A 16434-nucleotide genomic window follows, 5' to 3' on the forward strand; every position below is an offset into this window, starting at 1 on the left:
CATACTAACAAAATAAAATAAATAGAATAGATATGTACAAGTAAAATAAATAAATAGAGTAATAAATATGTACAAACCTATATACATATATACAGGTGCTGTGGGGAAGGGAAGGAGGTAAGATGGGGGGGATGGGGAGGGGGACGAGGGGGAGAGGAAGGAAGGGGCTCAGTGTGGGAAGGCCTCCTGGAGGAGGTGAGCTCTCAGTAGGGCCTTGAAGGGAGGAAGAGAGCTAGCTTGGCGGATGGGCAGAGGGAGGGCTCTTTCCACTGAGCCACGCTGCTTCTCAATACAATTGAGTACAATACAATAATACAATAGAAAAATAAACACATTCTCTGCCCACAATGAGCTTACAGTCTAGAGGGGGAGACGGACATTAATATAAATAAATAAATTACAGCTATGGACAAATTATTATTCTCCGTGTGAACGACGGGAAAAGACAAATCTCTAAACCTCCTGGGCAGGGAACATGTCTACCAACTTATATCGTACCCTCCCAATTGCTTAGTACAGTGTTCAGCACACAGTAAGTGTTCAATAAATGCCACTGGTTGACTGAAATTAATGTCAGGCATCCAGGAGGTGTGTTAGCCGTGGCTCCGTTTCAAATGATCAAAAAAAATACAATTTTGCTTCTGCCTTTGAACGCATTCGGAGTGTGAGGAAAGCCAAGGGAATACAGAATTAGGCGAGGTGTTTTAGGCGCCGTTCCTTGTCGGGGGCAGAAGGAGGAACGATAGGACAGCTGTGGGGCCGGGAGGGAGGGATGAATAAAAAGGGGGAGCGAGTCAGGACGAGGCAGAAGGGAGTGGGAGAAGAAGAAAGGAGGGAAGGCCCCTTGGAGGAGATGTGCCTTCAAGCGGGGGAGAGCCCCGTCATGCCGAAATTGCACGGGAGCCAGAGATTCTTACCGAGGGCCCGAGGGGAGCGAATGCTGGCGTAGAAGTAGAGGCAGCCGTCTTTCAGGATGCAGTAGCGCTGAACCCAGTCATCCTTGGTCCCATCCAGCTGATGCAGAAGGCCCAAGCAGTCCGGGTTCTTTATAGCCAAGGGTGGCAGGCTGCTGTTGTGCAGCGTTACATCCACCCAGACGTGGTTCTGTGTGTTTCATGCCAACAACAGACGGCGAAAACCATCAGCACCATCGTGGACGGAACTTAGAAGCAGTTGAGCGGGAGGAGACTTTGAAAAGTCCTATCGTTCCTCCTTCTGCCCCCAACAAGGAATGGCGCCTAAAAAACCTCGCCTAATTCTGTATTCCCTTAGCTTTCCTGAATGCGTTCAAAGGCAGAAGCAAAATTGTATTTTTTTTTTTGATGATTTGAAACGGACCTCGCCTAATTCTGTATTCCCTTAGCTTTCCTGAATGCGTTCAAAGGCAGAAGCAAAATTGTATTTTTTTGATCATTTGAAACGGAGCCACAGCCAACACACCTCCTGGATGCCTGACATTAATTTCAGTCAACCAGTGGCATTTATTGAGCACTTACTGCGTGCTGAACACCGTACTAAGCACTTGGGAGGGTATGATGAGAAGCAGCGTGGCTCAATGGAAAGAGCCCGGGCTTGGGAGCCAGAGGTCAAGGGTTCGAATCCCGGCTCCACCACTTGTCAGCTGTGTGACCTTGGGTAAGTCACTTAACTTCTCTGAGCCTCAGTTCCCTCATCTGTAAAATGGCGATTAAGACTGTGAGCCCCACGTGGGACAACCTGATCACCTTGTATCCCCCCCACAGCGCTTAGAACAGTGCTTCGCACATAGTAAGCGCTTAACAAATGCCATCATTATTATTATTATTACGATATAAGTTGGTAGACACGTTCCCTGCCCATGAGGTTTAGAGATTTGTCTTTTCCCATCGTTCACAAGGATAACAATAATTTGGCATTTTAAGTGCTTACTATGCGCAAAGCACTGTTCTAAGCGCTGGGGAGGATACAAGTCTGATCAGGTTGTCCCACGTGGGGCTCACAATCTTAATCCTCGTTTTCCAGATGAGGGAACTGAGGCCCAGGGAAGTGAAGTGACTTGCCCAAAGTCACACAGCTGACAAGCGGTGGAACCGGGATTTGAACTCGTGACCTCTGACCCCCAAGCCCGTGCTCTTTCCACTGAGCCACGCTGCTTCTCTAATGACAGATCCCAGTTCCCCCTGGAAAAATTCACACTAGTGCCAGGGACCGGAAATTGTTAAGTCAGTATGTGCTCCAAAAACGTCATATTCCACAAAAAAAAGGACCAGTGACTCCTTGAATCCTTTCTCATTCCTGGGATGCCCTCGTAGTCGTACTCCATTTTGGTCCATTTTTGTAAATGGACTAAGTCAGTCAGTCAGTCAATGGTATTTATTGAGCGCTTACTGTGTGCAGAGGACTGCTCTGAGCACTTTGGAGAGTACAATAGAACAGAGTGGGCAGACACGTTCCCTAGGTAGTCTCTCCTCCAGCATTTGATTTATTCTATTTATTCTATTCTATTTATTTTATTTTGTTAGTATGTTTGCTTTTGTTCTCTGTCTCCCCCTTTTAGACTGTGAGCCCACTGTTGGGTAGGGACCGTCTCTATATGTTGCCGACTTGTACTTCCCAAGCGCTTAGTCCAGTGCTCTGCACACAGTAAGCGCTCAATAAATACGATTGATTGATTGATTGATTGATTTGAGAACCTGAGGCTGCATCCTCGGGCTTTAGAGCCCGGGCTTTGGAGTCAGAGGTCATGGGTTCGAATGTCGGCTCCGCCACATGTCTGCTGTGTGACCTTGGGCAAGTCACTTAACTTCTCTGAGTTCCCTCATCTGTAAAATGGGGATTAAGACTGTGAGCCCCCTGTGGGACAATCTGATTACCTTGTAACCTCCCCAGCGCTTAGAACAGTGCTTTGCACATAGTAAGCGCTTAACAAATCCCATTATTATTATTATTATTATTATGAGAATAAATCTACTGAGACCTGATCATCCATCTCCTTTGATCCAAACATCCCGGGCAAGATAAATAACAGTAAAGCCTTACCTGCTGGATGGGATGTCTGGCTTTGTCCATAGCTTCCAGCCACCTGCCAACGCAATGCAACGCAAAAAGAACATTCTTCCTTAGCGGGCTGGCATCCATGTTATTAAAAGTGTTTTTATTCCTGCTGAAACCAGCTCTCAAACAGATGTGCAATTTTCATTTCATTCCTGAGCTCAGACGTAAGTGTCTAACCAGATCAATCAATCAATCAATCGTATTTATTGAGCGCTTACTGTGTGCAGAGCACTGGACTAAGCGCTTGGGAAGTCCAAGTTGGCAACATAGAGAGACAGTCCCTACCCAACAGCGGGCTCACAGTCTAAAAGGGGGAGACAGAGAACAAAACCAAACATACTAATAAAATAAAATAAATAGAATAGATATGTACAAGACTGAACAGATGTAACCAGATTGAACAGTCGTTTTCAGAAACGGTCCTGCCGCACAGAAGCAGAAAAAGTACTCTCTGTTTTGCTAGTGGGATTGCTATCATTATTACGATGATTATTATTATCATCACAGACATTTATTGAGCAGTGCCGATCTGCAGGGGAGACGTACAAGGAAGGCAATTCAGGAAGCCGCTCCAACCACCGCGATGTTTTAAAAGTCGGGAGGGAACGAGTCAATCAATCAATCAATCAATCAATCGTATTTATTGAGCGCTTACTGTGTGCAGAGCGCTGTACTAAGCGCTTGGGAAGTACAAGTTGGCAACATATACAGTCCCTACCCAACAACCGGCTCACAGTCTAGAAGGGAGACTCCATAAGGGACAGGGATTTTGTCCTGGGGACAGGGACAGGGAACCAGCAGACAAGTGGCGGAACCGGAATTAGAACCCAGGTCCTCTGTCTCCATGCTCATTTCAATAGGCTGTGCTGCTTCTCATTAGGAATTGAGTTCTAATCCCAGCTCTGGTACTGGCCTGCTGTGTTTTCTTGGGCAAGTCACTTTATTTCTCTGGGCCACGGTTTCCTCATCTATAAAATGGAGATTCAGTACCCATTCTTCTCACTTAGACTGTGAGAAAGGGACCGTGCTCGCCTTGATTATCTTTTATCTACCGCAGCGCTTAGTACGGTGCTCGGCACGTATTAGAGAAGCAGCGTGGCTCAGGGGAAAGAGCCTGGCTTTGGAGTCAGAGGTCATGGGTTCAAATCCCGGCTCCGCCAACTGTCAGCTGTGTGACTTTGGGCAAGTCACTTCCCAAGCGCTTAGTACAGTGCTCTGCCCACAGTAAGCGCTCAATAAATACGATCGATTGATTGATTGATTGATTCTCTGTGCCTCGGTGACCTCATCTGTAAAATGGGGATTAAAACTGTGAGCCCCCCATGGAACAACCTGATCACCTTGTAACCTCCCCAGTGCTTAGAACAGTGCTTTGCACATAGTAAGCACTTAACAAATACCATCATCATTAAGTGCTTAGAAAATACTACAATTATTATTAGTAGTATTATTATCGCCTATAAGGCACTCAGTCAGCTCTTTCCCTTCTTCCTATCCCCACTGCCTGAACTCCTCCCTCTTTACGTTTTTTTTTAAATGGCTTTTGTTAAGCGCTTACTATGTGCCAGGCACTGAACTAAGCTCTGGGCTAGATACAAGCTAATGAGGTTGAACGCAGTCCCTGTCCCACATGGGGCTCACAGTCTTAATCCCCATTTTACAGATGAGGCCACCGAGGCACAGAGGAGGGGAAGTGACTTGCCCAAGGTCACACAGCAGACAAGTGGTGAAGTCAGGATTAGAACCCAGGTCCTTCAGACTCCCAGGCCTGTGCTCTATCCACTAGGCCAAACTGCTTCTCATCCAACAATACACGGCTCTCCCCATTTTCAAAGCCTCTTTATGAAAACGGTAACCGTCTTCCCTTTCTACTCTCTCCCCTTTATATCCCACCCAACAATCGCTTCAGCACTTTTTCACCACTTAATTACTCAAGTACTTTCAACCTCCCAAAACACTTATATATATATATGCCTTATACCGATCAAGGGTATTTATCAAGCATTATAGACCCCATTACCTAAGCACTGACTCACGTACATGCCTCTGTATAATTTCTTTTAGTGCCTGTTTCCCCTGCTGAATCGTAAGCAGTTTGAGGGCAGAGGATCCTCTCTGCTAATTCTCTCATACTCTCCTAGTTATTTATTATAGTGCTCTCCTCATAGTAGATGCTCAATACCGTTGATTGGTTCATTCATTCATTCATTCAATCATATTTATTGAGCGCTTACTGTGTGCAGAGTGCTGTACTAAGCGCTTGGGAAGTACAAGTTGGCAACATACAGAGACGGTTCCTACCCAACAGTGGGCTCACAGTCTAGAAGGGGGAGACAGAGAACAAAAGAAAACATATTAACAAAATAAAATAATCAGAATAAATATGTACAAATTAAATAGAGTAATAAATACGTAGAAACATATATGCATATATACAATCAACCCCCTTGATTCAAGGTGAAACAAATCTATCTCTATTGATTAACTGTCACTTCCACCAAGGCTAGTTCCTGTTTTGAAGGCTGATATTGTCAAAGAAGCACTTAAAAAAGGGGCCATTCGGTGAGGTAAAACAAAAAAGAATTACCTTTTCATCTCTTGGTTTGAAGTTGCGCAGAGGCATAAAGCCCTGCTTCCAGATTGAGTCACGCACTTAAAAACAAATGGTTTACCCAAACTGTTGTCAATGCCAACTTCTGCCCCTTCTAGCTTCGAAACGGAGAGAGGCCGGCACTTCCCTTCGTCCTGGAATCGATGACAAAAGAGAGGGTTCTTGGAAACTCTGGCGATGGAACATGAGATGGAAAGAAGGAGCCCAAGAGACAATCCAGTTTGAGAATTGCTGCCAAAATCCAGGCACCAGGCCGACCTCCACCATCTCAAGATCTATCCTCACCTGATACACGTCGGCCCATTCCTTCTCTCAGCAAACTCCTGCTCCTTCTTTATGGGCTCCCGGGCCTAGGTCTCTCACCTCCTTCCCGTCTCACCCCTAATCGAAATCATCAGACATGATCCCCCCTAAATATTAATGATATTTGTTAAGCGCTACGTGCCAAGCACTGCTCTAAGCGCTGGGGTATACACAAGGTCATCAGGTTGTCCCGGATGGGGCTCACAGTCAAGTGCCCAAAGTCATAAGCTGACAAGGGGTGGAGTTGGGACTAGAACCCACAACCTCTGACTCCCAAGCCCACGCTCTTTCCTCTCTTCTTATCATCCCAGTTCCCCCCAACCCCCTCATCTCTCTCGTCCTTTTTTTAATGGTATTTTTTAAGCATTTACTAGGTGCCAGGCACTGTCCTAAGTGCTCGGGAAGATACAAATTAATCAGGTTGGACACAGTCCCTGTACCAGATGAGGCTCACCATCTCAATCCCCGTCATACAGAGGAGGTAACTGAGGCACCGAGAAGTGAAGTGACCTGCTCAAGGTCACACAGCAGACAAGTGGAAGAGCTGGGATTAGATCTCCGCTCCTCTGAGTCCCAGGCCCTTGCTCTATCCTCTAGGCCATGCTGCTTCTCAGCCATCTTTCAAAAGGAGATCCCCTGCCTGCTTTCAAATCTACCTCATCCCCATGTGCCTCTTTCTCCATCCCTTCGCCCCTAAAAGTCTCTGTCCCCACTCTCCTTCCCTCCCTGATGGTCTTCTTCAACTGCTCACTTCAATGGCTCCTTCCCCTCGGTCTTCAAACACATCGAGCCCACTGTTGGGTAGGGACTGTCTCTATATGTTGCCAATTTGTACTTCCCAAGCGCTTAGTACAGTGCTCTGCACACAGTAAGCGCTCAATAAATACGATTGATGATGATGATCGTCTCCCCTCTCCTAGAAAAAAACTTCCTTGAGCCCCATTGCCCCAACCCCTATCAGTACAACTCCCTCCTCCAAATCTTGCCAAGAAAGAGGCCCTCTGGAGCAGGACTTGAGAGAGGGCGGTGAGAAAGGGAGACAAAAGTCAAAACATCAAAAATGACAGCACATCAAAGGGCAGTTTATCTGAGCCGGTTGTGGGCAGGGAATGTTACTACTTATTGTAGTAATGTACTTTCCCAAGTGCTTAGGACAGTGCTCTGCACACAGTAAATGCTCAATAAATAATAATAATGATGGCATTTATTAAGTGCTTACTATGTGCAAAGTAGTGTTCTAAGCACTGGGGAGGTTACAAAGTAATAAGGTCCCACGGAGGGCTCACAGTCTTAATCCCCATTTTACAGATAAGGTAACAGGCCCAGAGAAGTGAAGTGACTTGCCCGAAGTCACACGGCTGACAATTGCCAGAGTCGTGATTTGAACCCATGACCTCTGACTCCGAGGCCCGTGGTCTTTCCACTGAGCCACGAGTGAATGAATGAATGAATGAATGAATGAATGAATGAATGAATGGGTCAGGACCATGACTTCCAAACTGGTTTTTCACTGCATGTGCAGCTATGGTTGAGCTTCACCGCAGTGGTGTTTTCTTCAAGCATGAAGGACCAAGAGCCAGGCCTGGGAATCGAAAGGACTTGGGTTCTAATCTCAGCTCCACCGCTTGTGTCTTGTTTGACCCTGGACAAGTCACTTGACTTCTCGGGGGCCATCATTTACGACTGAATGAATGAACGAAAGCCAGGTCCACCGACTACCAGCCCGTGCTTAACCCAGTAGGCCGTACTGAGCTCAGAAAGACATTTGCTCTAATCCTGACTCCGCCACTTGTCTGCTGTGTGACCTTGGGCAAGCCACTTAACTTCTCTGGGCCTCAGTTACCTCATCTCTATAATGGGGATTAAGATTGTGAGCCCCGTGTGGGGCAGGAACTGCGTCCAACCTGATTACCTTGTATTTTCTCCAGCATTTAGTTCAGAGCTTGGCATGATGCCTGTCTACGTGTCTAGACTGTGAGCCCGGTGTTGGGTCTATATTTGGCCGACTTGTACTTCCCAAGCGCTTAGTACAGTGCTCTGCACACAGTAAGCGCTCAATAAATACGACTGAATGAATGGTTACCTCATCTGTAAAGTGGGGATGAAGACTGTGAGCCCCACGTGGAACATGGACTGCGTCCATCCTGATTAGCTTCTATCTACCCCAGTGCTTAGTATAGTGCCCGGCACACAGTAAGCGCTTAAATACCATAAAAAAAAATGAGAAGCAGCGTGGTCTAATAGATGGAGCACAGGCCTGAGAGTCAGAAGGACCTGGGTTCTAATCCTGGATCCACCTCTTATCTACTGTGGGACCATGGACAAGTCCCTTCACTTCTCTGGGCCTCAGTTACCTCATCTGTAAATGGGGATTGCAATTGTGAGCCCCGTGTGGAACAGGGACTCTGTCCAACCTAATTTGCTTGTATCCACCTCAGCGCTTAGTACAGGGCCTGGCACATAGTAAGCCCTTAAGTACCATAATTATTATTGTTAGTATTATTCTCTGTGGCTTCTCTCAGCTGTAAAATGTGGATTAAAACTGTGAGCCCCCCATGGAACAAATACTTTTTTTTCTGCATCAGCTATTTAAGAGACATCTATAAGACTGTGTTGAAAATACAGTTGAGACTTTTTCAATCAATCAATCAATCAATCGTATTTATTGAGCGCTTACTGTGTGCAGAGCACTGTACTAAGCGCTTGGGATGTACAAGTTGGCAACATAACTTGGCAAGTTGGCAACAACATTTTCCTCTTGGCTGGGTCATCACAACACTATGTTAGTAAATATTTGGACAGTGTTAACAGCCACTGGAAAACATTTAGTACATATATTTACTATTCTTTTTATTTTGTTAATGATGTGCATATAGCTTTAATTCTATTTGTTCTGATGATTTTGACAACTGTCTACATGTTTTGTTTTGTTGTCTGTCTCCCCCTTCTAGACTGTGAGCCCGTTGTTGGGTAGGAACCTTCTGTATATGTTGCCGACTTGTACTTCCCAAGTGCTTAGTAATAATAATAATAATAGTAATAATAATAATAATAATAATGGCATTTGTTAAGCACTTACTATGTGCAAAGCACTGTTCTAAGCACTGGGGGGGGGGGGCGGGGATACAATGTGATCAAGTTGTCCCATGTGGGGCGCACAGTCTTAATCCCCATTTTTACAGATGAGGCAACTGAGGCTCAGAGAAGTGAAGTGACGTGCCCAAGGTCACACAGCAGACTTGTGGTGGAGCCGGGATTCAAACCCATGACCTCTGACTCCCAAGCCCGTGCTCTTTCCACTGAGCCACGCTGCTTCTCTAACAGTACAGTGCTCTGCACACAGTAGGCGCTCAATAACTAAGATTGAGTGAATGAATGAACAAGAACTGTATCCAACCTGATTAGCTTGTAGCAATCGATCAATCGTATTTATTGAGCGCTTACTGTGTGCAGAGCACTGGACTAAGCGCTTGGGAAGTACAAGTCGGCAACATATAGAGACGGTCCCTACCCAACAGTGGGCTCACAGTCTAAAAGGGGAAGACGGAGAACAAAACCAAACATGCTAACAAAATAAAATAAATGGAATAGATAGGTACAAGTAAAATAAATAAATAGAGTAATAAATATCATCATCATCATCATCAATCGTATTTATTGAGCGCTTGCTGTGCACAGAGCACTGTACTAAGCACTTGGGAAGTACAAGTTGGCAACATATAGAGACAGTCCCTACCCAACAGTGGGCTCACAGTCTAAAAGGGGGAGACGGAGAACAAAACCAAACCTGCTAACAAAATAAAATAAATGGAATAGATATGTACAAGTAAAATAAATAAATAAATAAATAGAGTAATAAATGTGTACCTACCCCAGCGCCTAGTATTTATTGAGCACTTCCTGTGTTGAGAACACTGTACCCCAGTGCTTAGTACAGTACCTGGCACATAGTAAGTGCTTAGCTACCATAAGAAAATAAAAAACAGAGGCCTTGTTGAAGTTGTACCAAGTGCTTGGGAGAGTACAACAGAGTTGGTATATATGTTCCCTGCCCACAACGAGCTTCCAGTCTAGAGGGCTTTCTTCCTGGCCAGCTCTGGTCTCTGTATCCAGTAAGTGCTCAATAACTGATGGATTGATTGATTGATTGGGGTACACAGGGCCTTGTTGAAGGCAGCTGAGAGGTCGAGGAGGATTAGGATGGAGTCGAACCTGTTTACCTGCTTGTGTTTGTAGTAATGGAGGCAGCCATCAGGCTTCAGGACAAACCACCTCTTCCTCCATCCCCTCAGCAGCCCCGAGTGCGTCCTCTTATGAAGATATCCGCGGCAGGTCGGGCGAGGAGTGTTTGGGCAACGGCTGATATCTGACCCAACCACCACCGTCAAGACGTCCGGTCCTGAAGTAACAAAGCGGGTAAATATTTGGCATATGGCTTTGTCCATCTGGGGTGTGTGTGTGTGGGAGGGGATTTCCTTCTTTGGCAGGAATGGGGGGAAAGGGATAAACACATAGTAAGCGCTCAATAAATACGATTGATGATAAACATTCTCTCCAGTCCTCACCCTGTTTGCCTCTAATGGACCCCAGCTCCCTTGCTCTAAGCATTACCAAAGCTATAATAATGATAATAATAATTATGATATTTGTTAAGCACTTGCTATGTGATGATGATGATGGCATTTATTAAGCGCTTACTATGTGCAAAGCACTGTTCTAAGCGCTGGGGAGGTTACAAGGCGACCAGGTTGTCCCATGTGGGGCTCACAGTCTTAATCCCCATTTCACAGATGAGGTAACGGAGGCCCAGAGAAGTGAAGTGACCTGCCCAAAGTCACACAGCTGACAAGTGGTGGAGCCGGGATTGGAACCCACGACCTCTGACTCCAAAGCCCGGGCTCTTGCCACCGAGCCACGCTGCTTCTCTATGTGCCAACCCATATTCTAAGCGCTGAGGTCAATACAAGGTAATCACGTTGGACACAGTCCCCAACCCATGTGGGGCTCGTGGTCTTAAGCAGCGTGGCTCAGTGGAAAGAGCCCGGGCTTTGGAGTCAGAGGTCATGGGTTCAAATCCCGGCTCCACCAACTGTCAGCTGTGTGACTTTGGGCAAGTCACTTCTCTTCTCTGGGCCTCAGTTACCTCACCTGGAAATTGGGGATTAAAACTGTGAGCCCCCCGTGGGACAACGTGATCACCTTGTAACCTTCCCAGCGCTTAGAACAGTGCTTTGCACATAGTAAGCGCTTAACAAATACCATCATTATTAAGCAGCATGAGAAGCAGCATGGCCTAGTGGCAAGAGCATGGGCTTGGGATTCAGAGGACATGAGTTCTCATCCTGGCTCCGCCACTTGCCTGCTGCGTGACCTTGGGCAGGTCTACTCATTTCTCTGTGCCTCGGTTACCTCATCTGTAAAATGGGGATTAAGACTGTGCGACCCATGTGGGACAACCTGATTATAGTAATAGTAATAATGATGACATTTTTAAGCACTTACTATGTGCAAAGCACTGTTCTAAGCGCTGGGGAGGAAACAAGGTGATCAGGTTGTCCCACGTGGGGCTCGCAGTCTTAATCCCCATTTTACAGATGAGATAACTGAGGCACAGAGAATCAATCAATCAATCGTATTTATTGAGCGCTTACTGTGTGCAGAGCACTGTACTAAGCGCTTGGGAAGTACTAGTTGGCAACATATAGAGACAGTCCCTACCCAACAGTGGGCTCACAGTTAAGTGACTTGCCCCAAGTCACAAAGTGACAGTTGGCGGAGCCGGGATTCGAACCCGTGACCTCTGACTCCCAAGCCCAAGCTCTTTCCATTGAGCCACACTGTTTCTATCTACCCCAGTACTTAGAACAGTGCTTAGCACATAATAAGCACTTAGCAAATACCATAATGATTATCAGTCCCCATTTTACAGATGAGGTAATTGAGGCACAGAGATGTGAAGTGACTTGTATTAATCCCCATTTTACAGATGAGGTGATTGAGGCACAGAGATGTGAAGTGACTTGCCCAAGGTCATGCAGCAGATAAATGGAGCCAGGATTAAGTTAATAAACTACGGCATCCTGGTTTCTTCCATCAGTCGGTGAATCAGTGCTATCATCATCATCATCATCAATCGTATTTATTGAGCGCTTACTGTGTGCAGAGCACTGTACTAAGCGGTTGGGAAGTACAAATTGGCAACATATAGAGACAGTCCCTACCCAACAGTGGGCTCACAGTCTAAAAGAGTTTTTATTTATTGAGCCTTACTGTGGGCAGAGCACGGTACCAAGTGATTGGGAGAGTACAATACAACAGAGTTGGTATATATGTTCCCTGCCCACAATGAGCTTCCAGTCTAGAGAACTTTCTTCCTGGCCAGCTCTGGTCTCTGTACCAAGTGCTCAATAACTGATTGACTGATTGATTGATTGATTGATTGATTGGGGTACACAGCAGCTTCATCAGGGAGGGGGCCTGCCCTCCACCCCTCTCCCCCCCGCCCCACCATCCTCCCTGTAGGCCAGGAGATCAAACCAATAAATGGGGCCTACTGGCCAAGGCAGGCCCTGATAATAATAATAATAATTATCATCATCATCATCATCATCAATCGTATTTATTGAGCACTTACTGTGTGCAGAGCACTGTACTAAGCACTTGGGAAGTACAAGCTGGCAACATATAGAGACAGTCCCTACCCAACAGTGGGCTCACAGTCTAGAAGGGGGAGACAGACAACAAAACCAAACATACTAACAAAATAAAATAAATAGAATAGATATGTACAGGTAAAATAAATAAATGAATAAATAAATAGAGTAATAAATATGTACAAACATATATACATCATCATCATCATCATCAATTGTATTTATTGAGCGCTTACTGTGCGCAGAGCACTGTACTAAGCGCTTGGGAAGTACAAGCTGGCAACATATAGAGACGGTCCCTACCCAACAGCGGGCTCACAGTCTAGAAGGGGGAGACAGACAACAAAACCAAACATACTAACAAAATAAAATAAATAGAATAGATATGTACAGGTAAAATAAATAAATAAATAGAGTAACAAATATGTACAAACATATATACATATATACAGGTGCTGTGGGGAAGGGAAGGAGGTAAGATGGGGGGGATGGAGAGGGGGGCGAGGGGGAGAGGAAGGAAGGGGCTCAGTCTGGGAAGGCCTCCTGGAGGAGGTGAGCTCTCAGTAGGGCCTAATAATTATGGTACTTGTTAAATGCTTACTATGTGCTGAACACTGTTCTAAGTGCGGATACAAGACAATCAGGTTGGAACAGTCCCGGTCCCACATGGGACTCACGGTCTTAATCCCCATTTTACGGATGAGGTGACTGAGGCCCAGAAAAGTGAAGCGACTTGCCCAGGGTCACACAGCAGATATGGAGCGGAGCCGGGATTAGGAACCAGTTCTCTCTAACTCCCAGGCTCGTGCTCTGGCCTCTAAACCACGCTGCTTCTCTCGTCATCATCATCATCAATTGTATTTATTGAGTGCTTACTGTGTGCAGAGCACTGTATTAAGCGCTTGGGAAGTCCAAGTTGGCAACATATAGAGACAGTCCCTAACCAACAGTGGGCTCACAGTCTAAAAGGGGGAGACAGAGAACAAAACCAAACATACTAACAAAATAAAAAAAATAGAATAGATATGTACAAGTAAAATAATAAATGGAGTAATAAATATGTACAAACATATATACAGGTGCTGTGGGGAAGGGAGGGAGGTAAGATGGGGGGATGAAGAGGGGGATGGGGGGAGAGGAAGATTCTCTGCCTGGAGTAGGAGGGGAACTTGGTCGAGGGGCACGACCGTCCTTGCCACTTCCTTCCCCGACTTTCTGAGCCGCAGAGACCAAGCAGCAGAGCAGCCACAGCCATGGGGGTGGAAGAATTGTCAGCTGTAGACTCAGAGCAAGGATGAGGTGTGATGAAGTGTGAGAAGTAGCGTGGTCCTAGTCGCTAGACCACGGGCCTGGGAGTCCGAAGGACCTGGATTCGAATTCTGGCTCCACCACCCGTCTGCCATAATTATAATGATGGCATTTCCTCCTTCCTTCCTCTCCCCCTGGTCCCCCTCTCCATCCCCCCCATCTTACCTCCTTCCCTTCCCCACAGCACCTGTATATATGTTTGTACATATTTATTACTCTATTTATTTATTTATTTATTTTACTTGTACATATCTATTCTATTTATTTTATCTTTATAAATAATAATTTTTAATATTTATTAAATAAATAATATTTATTCTATTCTATTTCTTTTATTTTGTTAGTATGTTTGGTTTTGTTCTCTGTCTCCCCCTTTTAGACTGTGAGCCCACTGTTGGGTAGGGACCGTCTCTATATGTTGCCAATTTGTACTTCCCAAGCGCTTAGTACAGTGCTCTGCACATAGTAAGCGCTCAATAAATACGATTGATGATGATGATGATGATTTGTTAAGCGCTTACTATGGAGAAGCACTGGACCTCCAGCTCATCTATCTCGCCTCCAACCCTTCTCCCACTTCCTACCTCTGGCCTGGAATGCCCTCCATCCTCAAACCCGACAGACAATTCCTCTCCCCGCCTTCAAAGCCTTACTGAAGGCACACCTCCTCCAAAAGGCCTTCCCGGACTAAGTCGTCCTTTCCTCTTCTCCCACTCCCTCCTGTATCACCCTGACTTGCTCCCTGCGTGGCTCAGTGGAAAGAGCCCGGGCTTTGGAGTCAGAGGTCATGGGCTCAAATCCCGGCTCCTCCACTTGTCAGCTGTGTGAGTTTGGGCAAGTCCCTTAACTTCTCTGGGCCTCAGTTCCCTCATCTGTAAAATGGGCATGAAGACTGTGAGCCCTCCGTGGGACAATCTGATCACCTTGTAACCTCCCCAGCGCTTAGAACAGTGCTTTTCACATAGTAAGCACTTAATAAATGTCATTATTATTATTATGTGCCAATCAATCAATCAATCAGTTGTATTTATTGAGCGCTTACTGTGTGCAAAGCACTGTACTAAGCGCTTGGGAAGTACAAGTTGGCAACATATAGAGACAGTCCCTACCCAATAGTGGGCTCACAGTCTAAAAGGGGGAGACAGAGAACAAAACCATACTAACAAAATAAAATACATAGAATAGATATGTGCAAGTAAAATAAATAAATAAATAAATAGAGTAACAAACACGCACAAACACATATACAGGTGCTGTGGGGAAGGGAAGGAGGCAAGATGAGGGGGATGGGGAGGGGGACGAGGGGGAAACACTGTTCTAAGCGCTGGTGTGACCTTGGGCAAGTCACTTCCCCTCTCTGTGCCCCAGTGATCTCATCTGTAAAATGGGGATTAAGACTGTGAGCCCCATGTGGGATAGAGACTGTGTCCAACCTGATTATCATGTATCTATCGCAGCGCTTAGTTCTGTGGCTGGCACAGTATCAGGATAGCATACAAAAATGACTGCATTATGCCTAGGGGAACCCATTCTTTCTCCCGGGCCCTATGTAAATTCATTCAATCATATTTATTGAGCGCTTACTGTGTGCAGAGCACTGTACTAAGCTCTTGGGAGAGCACAATACAACAATAAATAAATCTTCGCGAGGGTCCCTGGGTGCTCTGGGTGGGGAGACAAGAGTCTGCATTGCCCTTGCGCTTGGATTTGTACCCTTCATTCACTCCTCCATCTGCCCCACAGCTCTTATGTCCACATCTGCCATTTATTTATTTATATTAATGTCTGTCTCCCCATCTAGACTGTACGCTTGTAGTGGGCAGGGAACATATCAACCAATTCTGTTATATTGTATCATCCCAAGTGTTTAGTCCAGTGCACTGCACACAGTGAGAGCTCAGTGAATGTGACCGATTGATTGATTGATTGATACAACTGGGTGATGGGCAGAAGACTGTAATTTTAACTTCCCCCAGGAACCTAGAAGAAGGGAAGAAAGAGGCAGGTAGCATTACCTGCTCATGCTCCTAGCCAGTTCGGAGATCTTGGAATAAACAGCTTTCCAGGAGCGTTATAAGAACTTAGAAAAGATTTTGTCTTCTTGTTGTACAGTCTTTTAGACTGTGAGCCCTTTTAGACTGTGAGCCCACTGTTGGGTAGGGACTGTCTCTATATGTTGCCAACTTGTACTTCCCAAGCGCTTAGTACAGTGCTCTGCACACAGTAAGTGCTCAATAAATATGATTGATTGATTGATTGATTAAAAGTCTAAGGATTTACCTCCCGGTAACTCAGATTGCCTTGGGCAATTCTGTGTCTATCAACACCCTTTCGTTTCCGTCCTTATGGGACTCCCTTCCATTTCCCTTTTCTACATTTTCAAAGATTTGTTCACCATCATCATCATCATCATCAATCGTATTTATTGAGCGCTTACTATGTGCAGAGCACTGTACTAAGCGCTTGGGAAGTACAAATTGGCAACATATAGAGACAGTCCCTACCCAACAGTGGGCTCACAGTCTA

The 16434-nt window shown here is 45.7% G+C and overlaps 1 protein-coding gene across 1 annotated transcript in view; it reads right to left on the reverse strand.

Annotated features, from left to right (window-relative positions):
• The window catches only part of LOC119939015, a 38263-nt gene that overhangs the window by 8055 nt on the left and 13774 nt on the right, over nt 1-16434 (reverse strand). The window contains exons 6-9 of the mRNA XM_038758795.1: nt 10168-10346; nt 5621-5778; nt 3019-3061; nt 918-1104 (exon numbers count right to left, since the gene is read on the reverse strand). Of these exons, the coding sequence (XP_038614723.1) occupies nt 918-1104; nt 3019-3061; nt 5621-5778; nt 10168-10346 (567 nt within the window). The remainder of the gene's footprint in view (nt 1-917; nt 1105-3018; nt 3062-5620; nt 5779-10167; nt 10347-16434) is intronic.

This window comes from Tachyglossus aculeatus, chromosome 17 (genome assembly GCF_015852505.1).
Source record: "Tachyglossus aculeatus isolate mTacAcu1 chromosome 17, mTacAcu1.pri, whole genome shotgun sequence".
NCBI lineage: Eukaryota > Metazoa > Chordata > Mammalia > Monotremata > Tachyglossidae > Tachyglossus > Tachyglossus aculeatus.